General features: G+C 40.4%; 1 protein-coding gene across 2 annotated transcripts; it reads right to left on the minus strand.

Annotated features, from left to right (window-relative positions):
* Window positions 1-2,125: 2,125 nt before the first annotated feature.
* On the minus strand, window positions 2,126-18,091 carry LOC121712235 (SLAM family member 5-like). 2 transcript variants are annotated; one of them, XM_042096339.1, is made up of 11 exons: window positions 17,852-18,091; window positions 15,376-15,445; window positions 13,367-13,684; window positions 12,600-12,854; window positions 12,186-12,308; window positions 11,474-11,493; window positions 9,646-9,717; window positions 9,308-9,397; window positions 9,115-9,165; window positions 8,620-8,751; window positions 2,126-3,403 (listed from the first exon to the last, which is right to left on the minus strand). In XM_042096339.1, exons 2-11 carry the CDS (start codon window positions 15,422-15,424, stop codon window positions 3,356-3,358), a joined length of 1,158 nt encoding a protein of 385 aa, XP_041952273.1. In that variant the 5' UTR covers window positions 15,425-15,445; window positions 17,852-18,091; the 3' UTR covers window positions 2,126-3,355. The 2 variants fall into 2 exon arrangements, with proteins under 2 accessions (XP_041952273.1, XP_041952264.1); XM_042096330.1 differs by lacking the exon at window positions 17,852-18,091 and adding an exon at window positions 16,588-16,736.
* Between the last annotated feature and the right edge of the window lie 946 nt (window positions 18,092-19,037).

Below are 19,037 nucleotides of genomic sequence, written 5' to 3' on the forward strand. Positions count from 1 at the left end.
TTTCGCCACTTTCACTTGATTGTTTTACATGCACTTTTTATTATATTCTTATTATGTTTTGTTTTTATTATGTTTTTATGTCCACTGTTGTCGGTGAGCCCTCATGTCGTTTTACGTCTATTGTATTATGTCTGCCAGATCTAGGCTACTTAGCCTACTTTACCCCAAGTTTTTGTGGCAAAGCATGTTTATAATCCAACGCTATCATGGCAAAGCATGTTCATAATTCGGTTTTGAGATCCTAACAAATTCCTGCATGGCATCCAATTCAAGGCTCACATTGCATCCACATTGCATCCCCCATGTTCAACAAAGAAACACCTTTTGCCTTTACTTTGTTCATGGCAATGCAGTAAAAAGTTGTTGTAGAGAATCATCATGAGTGCACAAACAGGCTAACCCGCAAACTCGGGTCAAGTCAGGTCAGATCAGTTCGTGTCACAGATATGGAGCGCAGAAAGGTAATCACTAAATAAAAAAAATGCCATTTATTTCTGTAAGGCGCACAACACATACAGTATGTCTGTAAATTGCTCAGCCCCAGAATCCCCCTCCACCATGTTTCTTATATTGTCAGATTCATGACAGTCAGGTCTACACATGAAAGTCATGTCCAGCTGGCAGCTTGCTGTGGTGAGATACATTTCAAAATGTAAGGATTGTAGCCTATAATACATTGTTGTCTTTGTATTATTTAAAAATCAAATCAATGCAAGTATTAATATATGAAATGGTGGCAGATCTGGGTAGCCTAGACTGTGCTGAAAAAATATAGCATGTGTAAATGGCACTTACAATGACCAGGATTAATGCTTATAACCAAAGGTAGTGAAAATACCCTTAAAACAGTCTATGGTTCTAAGGGTTAAGGTATACATACAACGGATTCTCTTAAAAGATTATTTGAGATATGTCTCTGAAAAAAGCATATAAAGAAATTGGAACTCATACAGAACTCTGCTGCTAAACTATTAACTAAGACCTAGAAGAGAGAGCACATCACGATCATCATGATTATGCTTTATCATACCGGACACGTAATCATCCCACCTTCTGTAACCTTCACCTCAGGTGCTTTAAACACCATGTCCTTCTCTCCACACCTGACTGTCATATGCATTTGTCATTGTTTATAGACCTTACTATCCGTATTGACCCTAGGCAGATGGGTCAGGCCCTTGAGTCGTGGATCTGCTCGAGGTTTCTTCCTATATGTATCTCCAATTCTAGGGAGTTTTTCCTCGCCCCTGTTACCCATGGGCCTTCCTTCCTTTTCTCCCTCTTTTCTTTTTCTCTGATTGCCTACATTCTGTAAAGCGCCATGATACATGTGTAATGTTTTGGCGCTATATAAGCACAATAAATTGAAATTGAATCACCCCTGTGTTAGCTGAACTGCACTGGCTCCCTGTTTCCTATAGAATTGATTTTAAGGTTATGTTACTTACAAAGCTCGGAATGGCATAGATAGCACCTTCATATATCTCTGAGCTTTTAATATCTTATCAACCACAAAGGAAACTTAGATCTTCCAATGCAAATCTTTTAATTGTACCCAAAGTGCTCCACAAGCAAAGTGGAGAAGCTGCTTTTATCCAAGCACCAAACCCTGCCTGTGACATCAAACAGGTGAGTTCAGTGAATATCTTTAAAAAAAAGACCTGGAAACATGCGTGTATATGACAGCTTTTAGTTAATTTGTTTTATCTTGTAGACTATTTTTTCAGATTATTTTGCATTTGACTGCTGCTATTAAAGCTGCAGCCAGAAGCAGATGGGCTCCCCCTATTAAGTCAGGTTCTGCCCAAAGTTTCTTCCTGGGATATGGGAGTTTTTCCTTGCCACCGTTGCCATATGGCGTGCTTGTAGGGGTTGCCCGTTTTCCGGACGTTGTGTTCCTTAAACGTCTGTATAGTACCGCAACAACTTGTTGTGTTAGCCTCAAAAGGTATTATTATTATTTTCTTCTCTATTATTGTGTTAAAAGGGTCCAAAATGTAAATGTAAAACACTTTGAGCTGCATTCTGTGTATGAATGGTGCTATACAAATAAAGCTTATTATTATTATCATTATTATGTAGAAAAGTAAACTATTTCAAAGGCCTACACACAGAGAAGAGACAATCAACATCCAAATAAGTTTATAATTAGTAAGAATGTAAAGTATTTCAAATTATATAGTACAGTATATTTTCTTTGCACACACCATAAAAACATCAAACATCGGAACACAAAAATATATACACAAGAAATCAACTGATATTAACCTGCTCAAGCATTTGTTTGTAAAAACAGAAAATGACAATGAAAAATGAAGATAAAATAAAAACATAAAAATAGACAATTGATTCTATATTTACATAACTAATACACAAATCCGACGAGCGTTCTGTGTAGGCTGCCATCTTGTGGCGACGCCATTACTGTGCTGTTACTGGTATGTAAACAAACCTCCGCACCCACGATGACAGCTACAGCCAGGCAGTATGGCTTGTTGGGTTGATGATGTTAGACAGTGGCCTCCAGTCACAGACAAGCGATCTTACAGATTATGTATGAAAATAGCTTAGAGTAGAGAATGGGAAATAAAGACATAATTGGCACTAGGTTGATATTATATCTAAGTTACTTAACTACTGTAGCTAGCTAACGTTACCAATAACTATGCTAGCTAGGCTAGCTAACGAGGAAACTATAAAAATATCTGTCGATAGAAATAACAACAAGAACAAGAACAAGAAATAAATAAATGGATATCAAATAAACAAATTCATGTTTTTCATTTGTGACCATTGTTTATCTAATTTTCACACTTCAAAAGGAAAGAGTAAGGTACAGCTAACTGCTATCTGTGCAAACCGTATGGTAGGCTACCAGACAGGGGCAGTCGACCCGGGGTATTTTGTGTATCACACATTGTTTTTTCTTCCAACCGGTAATTTTATTGCTGCTATTGGAACAATTGAAAACGGAACATGTTTTCCCACTCGACATTATAAAAGAAGTATTGAGACAGTCGTAAATTGCGGGCTGTTATCCCAGTGGACGCAACAAATCCAATAGAAGGCACTGGCGCAACGCTACCCAGCAACAGCTCAGTAATGGCGCCCGCTTACTTCCAGTAGTTTCGCCGGATTCGTGTATTCACAGCATAATATAGATGTGGTGGAGGATCTTGAACCCGTCGTTAAGAATCTGTGTGGATAATGGTTTCTGCTAAATACTAGGTACTTGACTTAATAAAATCCTTGTGCTGTCTCATGTCTCTTTTGAAACGACTGAGTAAGTGTACACTTGTGTCATTGATGAGGAGACTGGCCCAGGCTGTGTGGTCTCCAGGGCTGTGATGGTCCTTCAGTAGATGGAGGTAGGACTTTTAACTTGATCGAAGTCCAGCGCTTTCTAGAATAGCAAAAAGAAACAAGAAACTCTTGACACCACGTCCTGTCAAGGGAAACTAGACCTATTCCCCTCTGCTTGTGTAAAGACGTACTCCCACAGTGGGTCATATAATATAAGGCCATTGTAAGCCATGCATAAGACTCAGGGTCCTGTCGTGCACCCGCCGCAAGGTGGCACAAAGCCTGACGCAAGGCTTATTCTTATCTTACACTCAATAAAAGGATTTTTTGCCATGTGCTCCACTTTTATTAAACCTTGCGCCCATGGGTGAAGCAATTAACAACATACGGTCACTATCTTACACCCTTTAAAAATCATTACGCCACCAAGAAAAACCTGCTCCCGTATTCACAAAGCATTTTATATTACCACTAGGAGTACCAGTGCAACAAGGCGTTCCTAAGTTTCTTAATCAGTCATGGGTGTGTTTTGGGCGTAACATCACTTAAAGCAATGAGAATGACATCTGTCATTCCCTTTAACAGCAAGCAGTGCATCTTTAAACAGCGCATCAGTATTTTGATAGTCAGCGGTGCATTTGAAGAAACCTGCTTACATGCGAGACCGTATGGAACAGTTATTCCACTGAACCATGCTTTACTAAAACCTAGCAGAGTATAGCCTACACGCATTTGCACTCATCTATTATTTGAACTCATTGGCAAAGTGAAACTAACTTCACCGTGGTGTCAGTCAACGATAAAACAGTTATACACAGTTAATTACTTACGTCTTAAAGAGACGGGCATGGCGAAAAACTAGAGTCTACGATAGGATTAACCCTTTAGGCGCCAGAGGTTTTTTTCCGAAACGATCAATTTTGACATCTTCATTTCAAAAGGCTATATCTTAAAAGTGATAAGAGATAGAGACTTTCTGTAAATTAGAGAAATATTAAGGATGACCCAAAGTTTATGTAGAGATTAAATGTTTATATCTAATTTGCATATTATGACGTCATATGGTGGCGGCCATCTTGGATTATAGAATTTTCATGAAAAGTCGCATGTTTGAATGATAAAATGCACCACTTCTTTCCCCCCAAAATGTCCCTCACCTTCTGTATGCTATATTGCACAATACTGAATGCTCAGGTAAATAGTAAGTAGTGAACAAACTGTGTAAATCATTACTAATAAATGGCCGAAACAAACCAAATGCATGTAGCAGTAGACTGGCCTTTTGCTGTAGAGATTTTCCATTTACTACATACAGTAGGCACTCTGATTCCATGTATGGGGCACATATAGATTATTCAGATGACACACAAACACAAGTAGACAAGACCTGTTTAGTTCAAAAGCTCATTTGCCACGGCAAGGCACAGATCAGGAGTGAGATGACGAGACAAGACAAGAGACAATGTTAGTATTTTTTTTCTTTTTGTTGTTTTTGTTGATGTTTTTTTTTCTTAGCTGACAAAGACACACACATCACAAGGACATGAACACACAAAAAGGAACACATAGTGTATGTCCTAAATGATCAGGGAAATAGATAGCAAATCAACAGTGTAAATCATTACTAATAAATGGCTGACATTTTTTTTTTTTATGTAGCAGGCCTTTTGTTGTAGAGATAATGACTCCCTATCCATACAGGGCCGGCATTCCCATCATCTTGTGATAGACTATGCATGACCTAATGTGTGTGTGTGTGTGTGTGGGGGGGAGAGGGAGAGGGAGAGGGAGAGAGCGTGTCACCACCTCCACCATGCGAGCAGCATGGCCAGATCTGCCTCGCGCGCGTCGAGTGGAGAGAATTTGCGCAGCTCGGACTAGGCCTACTGTCATTCTCATTGCGACTCCCCACACTGCCACTACGTTCCCCCCTAACTCTCCTATGAGCACTTCGACCTCGTCTAACATACCCAGTCGCATTAGACAAAGGCTCCACCACGTTACTGTCGCCGCGATTGTGGAGAGGCAAAAGACAGAAGCTAGCGCTATTAGGCTACCTCCAGCCTTGTTCGCCACACCACTAACACCCTGCTAACTTCCCGATGAACACTCCGAACCCGTGAAACATTATTCCCACCAGTGACATTGGGCAAACGATTCAACGTTTGTGCTTGGTGTAAGCTAAACTATGGAGTAAACTCTCACTTTGTCCAGCTGCATCATTGAAGGCAGGGACGCATCTGAAGCCTCACTAAACGAATCACCGTCATTTCCTGAAGGCAGATATTCCCCTTCAGAATCAGGGTCTGCGAATAGAAGACCCAACACTTCATTTCAGGTAAACATTTTTGATGCCATTAGACGATAATCTAATGCAAATACTCGCTAACGTTGACAATATCGCTCTGACTAAGTGGCTCACACGCACACTAGCTCCGGTATTGCACGCACTGATTCAATACGCTGTAGCTCAAAACTTTTGTTTAAACCATGACCTTTTTCGGACTCGGGGATGACGTATGACATGTTTGCCACCTAGTGGAGTGGATGTCGAACGAAATATGACACCCTATTTGACTAAATCGGCCGTTTTATTCAGTACCACATCTTGTCGAGTAAACTCGACAGTGGCGCCTAGAGGGTTAAGCTTTGCGTTGTGATGATTATAGACTTTCCGCCAGGTTTTGCGTCACGGAAATAGGGCCCTGCGCCTCTGACCATCCGTCACGTGGAAAAAAAAAAAACGAAGGTTAAAAAAAAAAGAACTGAGAAAAGGTATGTACTTGGGACAAACACTGACTAGGTTTGCGAGATCTTGAGTTTGTTTTGCGAGATCTCAAGTTTCTTTTGCGAGATCTTGACTTTCTTTTGCGAGATATTGAGTTTGTTTTGCGAGATCTCGAGTTTCTTTTGCGAGATCTTGACTTTCTTTTGCGAGATCTCGAGTTTCTTTTGCGAGATATTGACTTTCTTTTGAGAGATCGAGTTTCTTTTGCGAGATCTTGACTTTCTTTTGCGAGTCTCGCAAATCCATCAATGCATATGAGAACCACTAGAAATGTTCCGGAAAGCTTTAGCCACTGGAATTAGGTTGCAGTTCCTTATTTTGGCATCTGCGTTGGTCTGAGGTTGCGTTCAACACTGACTGACAAGCCAACCTAGTCAGGGTGTGATTTGTGAAAAAGGCCGAAGGGGGGATGTGTCATCGCTCCTACACATCACTCCATCCTAAACCTCGATTTCAATAGTCAATTTGATTTTAGAGGCTTTAAAAATGTTAAGTTTTGTTTCCCTTTCTTTAACTTGTTTAGCTGTATTCTCCAGTGCAGTGAACAAGCCGCTGCATTCTGCAGTGAGTCAAGACCAGAAGTTAACGTTACCTCACACGCACAGTAATAGTCTTTTGATTTTTGACAGGGCCGGTCCTACGTTATTCTGGGCCGGGGAGCAACACGCCCACGACCGCAACAGCCATTATGGCCTAGGTATACGCACGCAGCACAGGCGAGCACAGGCTACCAGGAGAAACATCAACCAATTCAGATCAATTAGTTAAAATAATATAGATCAACCATACAATTGCAAGTGACCATGCCACAGCGGGCTACTGTATTAATGTCATCATTGTCCTACCGTCTCCTCGAACTCGTCTGTTGCCCGAACGTGAAGCCAAGAACCATAGGCCTGCCTTCTTTGCATTCTCTCCCTCCTTTTTTGTATTGTCCATCCTCTGTTTATGTTCTTTTTTTGCGCAAGTTTAAAATGTTTAGCCGCATAGCCTAATTTGTCATTTTTGTACAATAAGTTCCACTTTTCATGTCATGAATGTAACATGCCTATGATAAGGCTTTGAAGTTGTCCAATATGGTCAATCTATTGTCTCAATTGTGTTTCATGTGACGCACCGAAGCTACATTCATGCATTGTTTTGCTCCAGTTGAAAATGTTTCTGCGTAATTTGTCAGCTGTGATCAAATGCCTTCAATAAACTCCACTTTTATGTCATAAATATGACATGCCTATGATTAATGTTTGTATGGCCACCCATTTGAACATTTCTGGCTACACTACCGAGAACAGAATCTCTTAATCTCACGTCTTGACACTTGCAGTCAGATGGGCTAACGTAGCCTACTACTCCCCACGGGGGAGGGGTAACTTTTGATACATTTTTAAAAATAAATCATTATCAGCCAATAGGGAAACTGCCAGAAACAACAAGAAACAACGCTTTAAGCTGGTAAGTGAGACACATCAATGAATGCACTTCATGCAGAATCACCACAGAAAGCGTTAATTTGATTATTTATTTTTCTGCACCCCCCCGTTTGTGGTTCTGCATTGATGGATTTGTGAGATCTCGCAAAACAAACTCAAGATCTCGCAAAAGAAACTCGAGATCTCGCAAAAGAAAGTCAATATCTCGCAAAAGAAACTTGAGATCTCGCAAAACAAACTGAAGATCTCGCAAAAACAAACTCAAGATCTCGCAAACCTAGTCAGTGTTTGTCCCAAGTACATACAGTAGCTTCTCTTTTTTTTTTTTCCATGTCACCTCCCGGGCTCCGTACTACAGTACTCTGTATGGTTAGGCCAAATTGCTTGTATGAGAAAAAAAATCCCAAGCAGCTTCCAGCCATTACTTTGAGAACTGTTCTTAATACAAGCACCCTGCACTGGTAGGCAAGTAGAGAAAACATTTCGGCCTACACACATTTTTATCAAATTTCATTGTTTGAATGGCTACTTTGGCGTGGACCTAGGCTAAAAAATGCATAAATTAGGCTACCGATGATGGCAAGAAAAATAATCATGTTATTGAATTCTGACTAAACAAGTCCTCACGAGGATTATCAAGTATCTAGTTGTTTTTTAAAGGCAGTCGTTGGAATCCACTTCGTTGTAGGCTAAATACTGTAGACTATGATTATTTGCAGCTCTGCAGGTTGAGGATTTACTCGCAGACGTGCACACGCATATCGTAATTTCCCAACTTTTAGCAGCGGCTTATACATTAATTTTGCAAAATTTCTTCACACGGGGGCAGTTAATATGGTATTAATATGGTTTTGTTTCTTTTAACTTGCATAAAACACTGTACTGCGGCTTATATCACATAATACACAGGAAATGACTGTACCAAATGTAGCCTATTTTGTGCCTCTACCGTTAATAACACCACATGAACTAACAGCCAGCCATGCATATCTTGAGAGATTTCTTTGTTTTCATTTTCTAATGCTCTGTAATTTCACAACATCCTCATCAATGATTATCAGTTGAGTGACGGAAGTCAATTTGTATTCACCATCATACCTTAACCAAAGAGGACGTAGCCCTAGGCGTAGAGAGGTTTTGCTTCTTCGGTTCTGATCCCTGTGAGAGGTTAACCACAGTAAAAGAGGATTTGTTCTGAGAGGGACTTTGGTCCTTCCTTGATCTCGAGCTCTGGACACAGAATGAGGGAAATTAATTTCACGAACATTAAGAACAGCTACTGGTTTCACAAAAATCATCTGCCCTGATCTGATGTCATAGTTTTACAAGGCATCTGTTCTCTGGGCCAAAATGCAATGTGCGGGCCATGGCCACGGACGCCCCTATGGATAAGAGGTCAGTTTAGACCTACTAGTAAAATGGAGGAGTATAGGGAAGTGGTGGGATGGTTTAAAGTCCTTCTCACACATGACCTCCATGCAACTAGGTCCGGATCTCAAACAGAGTCTAGCAATGTTTAGTAAACATCATTGAAGACTGAAGGGCATCATCATGTCCTCAAACTTCAATTAGGATTGGGATTATTAATCTCACCAGTATCTTCTGTCTAGCCAAGGGTGTAGCCCAGGACTCACTGCTTTCGCTCTGGGCACAGAATTTGGGAAATGGAATTGTTATTATGGCAACAACAAAGGGTGTACACTAAACACAAATATTCCCTTGATATTTCATTAATTTGTCGGGCAATATCAATCTACCATTTTGTGTTCACTATCATTTTCCTTACATTAACAGAAGGTGTGGCCCTAGGCTTATAGAGGTTTCGCTGCTTCAGTTCTGATCCCGGGGTTTGGTTCTGGGGAAATCCAGGGGAAGCCTGCAAAGAGTGAACAGGTTAGCTTCACAATGTCAGTTACTATGATAACTCACTCAAAGTTTGAGGTAAGTTTCTTACTGGAACAGAAAGCCCAGGGATTCCCTCATCTCAGGTTTAACAAACTCAGATTTTTAACAAAACCAGCTTTTTGGAGTACCCACACTCAGTCTGAGCATTTGTTTGTAATGTTTGAAATGTATCCACTACATAATATAGCACAAGTTGAAAAACAGAGAGAGAGGCTTCACCTTTCCACAAACAACTTCAGACTGCTCCTTGCCACCATTTGTCATTGGGAACATCTCAATGGGGATAATTTTCTAAAAGAAAAAACAGACGCCAGGTGAAGCATTCAGCATAGGGGTATGTATTTAGTTTAAGGATAATTCTGGTATTTAGCACTTTGAGTCCCTTTTCTGGTTTGTTTTGGATGAGCTAGAATGGTGGACACCGAAATTTTGACGACTGGTCCTGACTCGACTTTTCTGACTTGTTTTGAATCGCGTTTACTGCTTCAGAGTGGCTGCCTACAGGCATGCACAAACATGTCCTTAAAGGGAAACTTGACAGGATTTCCCCCTCTGCTGGAGAAATTGTGCATTATGCTATTTCAAACTGTGGAAAAAGGTAACGATAAAGCACATGGATTTGTTTACAAGCTAGCAAAACGGTTCGGCAGACAATGTGGATGTTACAAGGTAAGAAACACGATTTAAAACGAGTTTCTTGTTTCTCACTTCTCTTTCCGGGACGGTAGTCTCAATGTTGCAAGGTTGGTTTTCCGCCTGGGGACGCTAGGGGCAGCGGGAAAAGTCACCATTTTCACCGGAACAGGTCATTTAACCATCCAAATGATTTCTAAACGGGTTTATTACGTTGAAATAGTTGCCAAGTTCCCCTTTAAAACAACCCTTAACGTTCGTTTTCAAAACTGTGCTAACTAACTCACCGAGTGGTTAGTGGTGTTCGTTGGTTATTGAAATCAAATATATCGGCGCAATGTATGATTTCCAGCCGTGTTATTTGCTATTGTGGAACTATTTTTTCAGACACCTCACAACCATGTATAAACTTCCGCTCAATATTTGAGCCTGAAGCATAGACGGTGGCGCAGTAATTCAACGTGCAATGAGTCTTCCAACAGAAATCAATGGGATTTTACAAAATGCCAAATAAAACACGACAGAAACTGTATTTCACTATGCTATCGTAACACCCCCAATTATCACCACTTTTGTTCGGAAATTCTAAAACAATTATGTTTTTTTAACACTTCAAAATAACATTTGCTAAATGAACCTTACATTTTTCAGTAGCCATAGGTGTGTAGATTTGAACAAAATCTGGTTTGGTTCTTAACGGGAGCATTTACTGCATTACTGAAATATCCGATTTTGTTTACCACGGTCGGAGTTATAGTGCTGGCCTGATGGGTCGCCTATTTACGCCGTTTCAACGGCTCATGAACGGTTAGGCCGAGAATTCTCGTCATAAAATTAAAATTCCACTGGAGCTCCAAGCGGATGTATACACGCAGCCTTACAACACTGTTTACAGCTCTTCTAGTTTGCATTTCTTTAAGAATCCGCCGTCTTGGTTTGTATAGAAATGGATATTACCGTGAGTGACACATACACACAAGACGGCAGAAATACGGGACCGACGGTAATAGGGGGAGTTCCGATACTTGTTTTGGAACATTTAGAACACCACTAACCACTCGGTGACGAATGTTAACGAATGTTAAGGGTTGTTTTAAGGACATGTTTGTGCATGCCTGTAGGCAGCCACTCTGAAGTAGTCAAAGGCGATTCAAAACGAGTCAGAAAAGTCAAGACAGGCCCCATCGTCAAAATTTCGGTGTCCACCACTCTAGTTCATCCAAAACAAACCAGAAAAGGGACTCAAAGTGCTAAATACTGAAATTATCCTTTAAGACAGCCAAAGCTCAACATAAATAATGTCAATATAACACACAATAATGCCTGCAAACATAGTATTAGTGTAATTATTAGTGTACTGTAATTCTTACAGTGGAAATTAGTTAACTTGAAAATATTAAAAAGGCATACTGACCCTCTTTGCCTTGTTGGCTCCTGCAAATGAACAGACGAACGAACATCATTAGTGAACAAAAACACAAACTACAGCAGAACAGGCTGCTCAGCACTTGTGGTTTAATTATGAAGCTATGCTCTGTTTGTTTCTCCACACACAGACATTGTCATAGTAAAACTACAGTACATGCTTGAGAGAAACAATTGAAAAGTTTGGCATTCTAACAAATAACAGGTCTGATGATGACATCATTAATAATAATGTCTGTGGTCTTAAAGTTGGGTTTTCGATTAGGGTCAGGTAACGATCAGGGTTCATTGGGGCAGCCACTGGTTAGCACTCTGGACTTGTAACCGGAGGGTTGCCGGTTCGAGCCCCGACCAGTGGGCCGCGGCTGAAGTGCCCTTGAGCAAGGCACCTAACCCCTCACTGCTCCCCGAGCGCCGCCATTGTAGCAGGCAGCTCACTGCGCCGGGATTAGTGTGTGCTTCACCTCACTGTGTGTTCACTGTGTGCTGTTTGTGTTTCACTATTATTCACCGATTGGGTTAAATGCAGAGACCAAATTTCCCTCACGGGATCAAAAAAGTATATATACTTATACTTATACTTACTTATACATTAAGAGTAGATACAATTACTTTACAGGTCTGTTAAAATGATTAACCTACAGTGTCATAAATGATCCCATTGGCATTACATTACCCTGGTTATGGAAGTTGTACTGTACCTGTACATCGTTTGTGAAGGACACAAATTAGTAGCACTGCACAAATTACAAATGCCACTGGCACTAATCCTCCAACAACAGCAGTATTGATCGTTGCATTCTGTTTGTCAAAAAAATGTTGCGCTGTAGAAACAGAAAAATTAACTTATTCCATTCTCCTTCCGACTAACATGAAGCCATCATCTGACTATTATTGAGTCTCAAGAACCACAGAAAAAAACATAATAATTGTTAATTTAGCACATTTATAGGTACAGTGTGTGTGTATTTGTGTATGCATCTGTGCATTCACATTAGAGAGAGATTAAAATAAATGTTTTTTATGTTAAAGAGGATTGCTTAAGACATTGCCAATAAAACACACAGGATTTTTCTAGGTAGTTATCATCAGAAAGATCAATTAATGTTTCCTACCTTGCGAACACACTCTTTCAAAGTCCACTGTGGCTTGACTCCAACTGACTGGGTTGCTATGGTTGCAGATGATGTCACCATCTCTAATAAGGATGGCAGGGCTTGAGGACATAGTCAGTTCCTTCTGTGTGCAGGTGCTACTGTTACAGGTGGAGGTCAGAGAAAGGTCACCAGCTGTACAGGTCACCGTCACATTACAGATGTCACCACTGGAAAGGGCAGTCTCCACAGCCAATACAGGGGCAGAAACTTGCTCTACAAAAACACACACACACAAACATCTTTACACACTACAGTATTTAAGAGAAAACACAGAAACCCCAAACCAAATATATATAACAAAACTTAGAACAGCTCTGAGAGTAGCTGCTGTGCTAATTCTGGGGTGCAGGACTCCTGTGTCTTATATAAGTCTTTATACTCTTTTGATCCCGTGAGGGAAATTTGGTCTCTGCATTTATTCCAATCCGTGAATTAGTGAAACATACTCAGCACACAGTGAACACACAGTGAGGTGAAGCACACACTAATCCCGGCGCAGTGAGCTGCCTGCAACAACAGCGGCGCTGTTGTGAGGGGTTAGGTGCCTTGCTCAAGGGAACTTCAGCCGTGCCTACTGGTCAGGGTTCGAACCGGCAACCCTCCGGTTACAAGTCCGAAGCGCTAACCAGTAGGCCACGGCTGCCCCATATCCCTATATATTTTAGATGGAAGCATGAAGCTCAGTCACTATGTTAATAAAAGTGTTATTTTCCATGGTAACTCACCGTAAACAGAGAGCTTGTATTCAACAACAGTCTTTCTTCCTTCTGCATTTATCTCTCCTCTGTAGAGTCCGCTGTCAGTCTTCTGCGGGTTCTTCAGCTCCAGAGAGAACGTGGTGCTGTCAAATTCTACTCTACCCTTATAAAGGTCTAGGACTCTTAGCTGGCGAGATTTAGGATGGTGTGGATAATATCTAACAACATCTCTTGTTTGATTAAATATCCAGACAGCATCATCTGGGTCCAGGTTGACACGTTTGTGCAAGGTCAGGATGACAGAGTTTCCCTCTTGAGCAAACACTGACTCCGGTGCACTAGTCACTGTGGAAACAGAATGGTAAACAGTGTAAGAGAGAGTAAGGAGACAGTAAGAGAGGGTAACTAGCCAAGTGAAATCACAAATGACTGAATTACATTAAGACTGCACTTAACATAAACATTAGGGATGGGCGATATATATCGTCTGCGATAATATCGTGATTGTTGTTTTAACGATGTGCAAATTGACATTATCGAGTATTTCAATTTCTTCTGGGGAAAAAACATTCGAAATCACGCATTGAAACGCCATGCATTCACTAAATCCAGGAGGTGTATGCGGGAGAAGCCCCTGGCTGCAGCAGAGAAAGTGTCACATGATCACTAGTGGGTCTACATTGTCACACACACGCCTAATGTTTATTTTGTGCAGCGAGATGTACGTAGGCTACTTGGGATTTTGTGCGGATACTTCTGTTCAAGTAGCATTGATGGGACAGTAACGTCCTACACAGAGAAAACATTAGCCTTTGAGTATTTAAATAGTCAGTTGTAAACAAAGAACTCTTCTCATGTAGGCCTTACCATTGTGTAAATCGACTGATGTTCGCTCTACATATCTGTTTATCGATTATGCTAACCGTTAGCATCTCTATGGGATTTCTCATATACATTAGCCATAAGCTAACGCATTCGTTTCTGTTCTGTAACTAGGAAGCCTACATGATTGCTCTTAAACAATACCTCGAAGGAAATAACTGATATGTACTCTGTTGGTCTGCTTAGTTTTACAGTGAATCCTAAGTAAAGGTTTTTGAAAGAAACATCAGCTTCAGACTTTCACTTGGGAAACTGTTAGGCCTATTCATCTTCTCTAATGTAGACCATGTCATTGCCACACACACAAGTGGGGGCAAAATTGGAAATGTGTCATAGAGTGACAATGCATTGGTTGATTTGGTTAAAAACTCACAGGTTAGGTTATTGGTTATTATTGTAGCCTATATTCATAAATAATGAGCTGTAAAGTAACTCAGACTTTTACAAATTTATTTTAAAGGATATCGACTAATTATCGTTATCGTCAAATTCACAAAAAATATCGAGATATTATTTTTTGTCCTTATCGCCCACCCCTAATAAACATACACACGTTTTACATTATTATACTTATTTAAAAGTGTCAAATTGCCAATGGCAAATTTCTCCTCATGATCAGTGATCATCTCATTGTCCATTATTTTTGTTCAGTCAAAAAAACAAAAGTATTTAAGTCCTAAATTCTAAATTCAAAAACAAAGCAGCTTGGATTGAGCTGTACACTATTCCCATCAATAAACACATTGATTCAGGGGCACAAAAGGGAGGGGTGGAATGGGCAAAAGTATTGGAATACTTTTATATTTTATATTGGAACCTCTTAATCGCTGAGTTCATGTGTTTCATTTAGACCTTTGCCACAGATGTATAACATCAAGCACCTAGTAATGCAGTCTGCATTCCCAAACATTTGTGGAAGAATGGGTTGAGCTCAAAAATCTTGAGAACAGTGGAGTAGCATTGCTGTCCTACTGTATGCCTCTAGATTTAGAATGGGATGTCATAAAAGTCCCTGTAGGTGTACTGGGCAATTGCCATAATTAAGGCAGAATTATCAGTAATAAGTAATTTACCGGTAAGTCACTTTGTCTGATAACTTTGAGTAAACAGCTGATTTTGAAGCATTTGATTTTGTGTCCAGGCATGATACCAACCTGTGTGAAGGATGGCCATGTAGAGAAGCAGAATCCACTTTGCATCCATTTCTGTACTTTCAAGAAGTTTCTGTGAACACAAAGACAGACTGATGACACCAGAGGTGACACGTTCCCTTTGGTAAAGGCCTTGGGCCCCAAACCAATGGCCCTCATGTAGTTCTTGAGCTTGGTTGATACCATCTGAGCAATCATTTTTGTAGTGATTTTCGTCAAGTTGTATCTTTTCACTTTTGTATAAGGTATTGTATTGTATGCTGTACTGTCCTATATGAAGAGTTCAGACGCAAAACCCTATAAATCCGTCTGACCACGTTTCTTTTAAATGAGCATTTAAAATCAGGCTCCTATAGGTTTTTGCCTATAAATCGATATTTCAGACCAGGAAGAGAGTGGTATTTAGTGGGTTTTGAAGTTAAATTATTTGACTAACGTATACTATGTGTGGAGAGCATTCACTCACCATCTTTCTCTAATTTTTGACATAGGTGGCATTTAGAGGCTTTTGCACCTGAACCCTTCATATGTCTGTATTGTGTACTAGGGCTGTTTTTCCCTTTCTATTTCATTATTGCATGTAGGCTACTTTAAGACTTTCGCTAAAAGCAGACACTAGATTGATACGGTAGTTTATAAACTAACAGACTACTCAAATCTCACAGAATTAAACATAGCCCCTGCACCCCCCGACCAGTCTAGGGATAGACATAAATGTATCTATGGATATATGAAATGATATCATAATTATTAGGCCATTGTTGTTGTTGTACACATGTGCACGACATATCAATGTTTGCTTGTCAGCTTTCCACAGCTATATGCTCACAAAAGAGTTTTCAGTGAAGAGATGCACATCAGAGGACTAATTGAAAATGACAAATTCGACTGTTTCATGGAACATATTATGTTCATTTTGAATTTGGTACCAGCTACACATTTCAAAAAAAGTTGGGACGGGGATAACAAAATGCTGTAAAAGTTGTGTAATGATAAAGAAAACAAAAGGAGGAATGTTTCACAACTAAGTAGGGTAACTGGCAACATGATTGGGTAGGAAAAGAGCATCCCAGTAGTGAACTAGCTTGCAGAAAACCACTATTTCAACTATTTTATTATACCACAAATAAGTTTGCTGTTGCACTAGGCCTAGTTAATAGAAACAGCTGTTTTCCTGAGACTGAAACCTGACTCTGATAACTTTTCATCTGAGACCTTTTCATCGGACTCCGCTTTTCCTGACAGCGGTCCTGTGAGACCTGACTCCTTTTCATCTGATGTCTGAGACATGTGTAATTCCGTAAGCTTGACAGCGGTTTTCGTGAGACCTGAAGCCTTTTCATCTGATGTTCTGACAGCTGAGGATGTCCTAAAATGTACACCGGAACGGAGAGAATATACCCGGTGGAAAATATGCTGAATGAATGAATAACATATTAAATAATAAGCTTTATTTGTATAGCACCTTTCATACACAGAATGCAGCTCAAAGTGCTTTACATTTGAAGCATGTAACACAATAATAGTCAGTCAGTCATTATCAGTCACTTTTCTTTGCTGTTTATGATCTACTCAGCAACATATCAAAAATATAGAAAATGACGTCATAAGACTGGCAGCCTTAACCCTCTTATCAGCAAATAGCTTTATATTGTACAGCATTGTTATTCCTTAATTGCCCTACATTATGTTACCACCACAACTTAAATATAGTTAGTTAGTTGGTTTGATAGGCCTATCGGTCATGATTAGCCTCGTTGACACCAGACCCTTCTCAACTGAGTGGATCTGGAAAAGGATTTTACGCGTCGCGAATGGAAAGCCTGGTGTAGTCCTGTTAGGCCGACGATTAGCAGTGGAATTAAACTTAAATTGGTAGTAGACCTACATTACATTCTTACCAAATCGTTTAAAAAGTCTAGCAATCTTGTAAACGGGTGTTTTAAATGCAGTTATTTAGTCAGTTCGAAAGAAATACACGTCCATGCCGTGTTTGCCCGTGTTTTTGGAACATTGGAAGTGGGCTTCAAATGGCCTCTTGGCGAGACGGACCTGCAGAGCAAATGCCACATTTGCCGAAAGTTCGTATGAGTAGGCTATAATTCCCAGGCTAGGTTATGATCAATCGTGCTACAAATGATCAGACAGAAGCATCGGACATAAACTCAGCGATTCCGTGGAGCAATAGTGCTAACGTGTATTACTGATATGATTTCCATATCATGGGGAAAACACAGAATAAGCGAAACAATAGCTGAAAACAATAGGCTAGAACAGCATGACATTGATTGATTTTATTCGACCCTTTTCGTTATAAAATATGATACAGTTTTTGCACCATACATTAAAAAACATGAGGTGACATGTCTTTTGAAATAGTCGCTCAAGAGTCCTTGCACCCAAATCAGTCAGATTCCTAAACAAATCAAGAAAATGTAGGCTAGGCTACGCTTAGCCTATTCATTTTTAGGTTACTCACCTTGCCTGGGTTGCTTCACAGCAGGATTTGAAATGTGCCGCGCTTTGGCATTACAAGTTAATACAAGTCAATAGGCTAACCGTAATTCATTGCACTGCGACAATTGGTAGGCTACCTTCAAATGAGGCGGAGCCTCACTTTCACTTTCACTTTTAGAAGTCAATCTTCCAGTAAAAGAAAACCCTTTACGCGGCGTCGAATGAATTCCTTGCATCTTTTGAATTGGTTCGTCCACATGATCTCCAGCCCCACCCCCCATTTATCTTCAAACTGATCGGTTAGGCCTATCATTTTCATATAGAAAACGTCCAGTGTCTTCAATATTTGCCTTTTGCAATAATACAATAATACACGTAGCCTGTAGCCTACAATATTGCAATAAAAAGAGTTGCACGGTTAGGGCAAGATGGCCTGCTGCAAATTCAAAGAACCTTTTGGGAACTGTGCATATGAAATAGCCCACTTGATACTTGACATTGTACATTGCCAGTGTCATTTGTGGTGTGCTGAGGAGGCAGATTAAGAAGAGGGATGCAGCGTGACTGGACAGGCTGGCGAGGAAAGCTGTTGTTGCTCTATTGTTGACACTGAGCTGGAGTCCTTAACATCAATGGGGGAGGAAAGGTCCCTGAACAAGATGCTGTTAATCATGGACAACGACAGCCACCTTTTACACAGCACATTCACCAGACAAGTATGTTGATTGTCAGACTCCCGTCGCTATCATGCTCAATGAACAGGCTGAGGAAGGCTTTTGGTTTGTTCCCCAGGCCATACAGCTGTTCAACTCCTCAAGGAAGTGGCAGGGAGCAATTGACAATTGGACATTAGACCAACCCACATTCAGACTGTTGTTTACTGGCTATGCTAGCCTTTAAACACAAAACCTTTTCTGAACTCCACACCATAACGCCACACCAAATCTGCAAAACCATACACTAATTTTCAGTGTTTGACTGAGTTTTCAATTTCCCAAAACACATTTTTCAAAACACCACACAATTTTCTGCCTAACACAAAAAAATCTAACAGGATGTAACTTGATTTCGTTTTTCCAACACAACCTATCAAAATGCCACACTTATTCGCCACTTAATCACACTCAGTCCTGGATGTACACTCTAGATGAACACTCTAGACTGGGTAAACCCAGCCTAATCTGCCGGTGATTTGATTTCGCCCTGCA

This window comes from Alosa sapidissima, chromosome 1 (genome assembly GCF_018492685.1).
Source record: "Alosa sapidissima isolate fAloSap1 chromosome 1, fAloSap1.pri, whole genome shotgun sequence".
Taxonomy (NCBI): Eukaryota; Metazoa; Chordata; class Actinopteri; order Clupeiformes; family Clupeidae; genus Alosa; species Alosa sapidissima.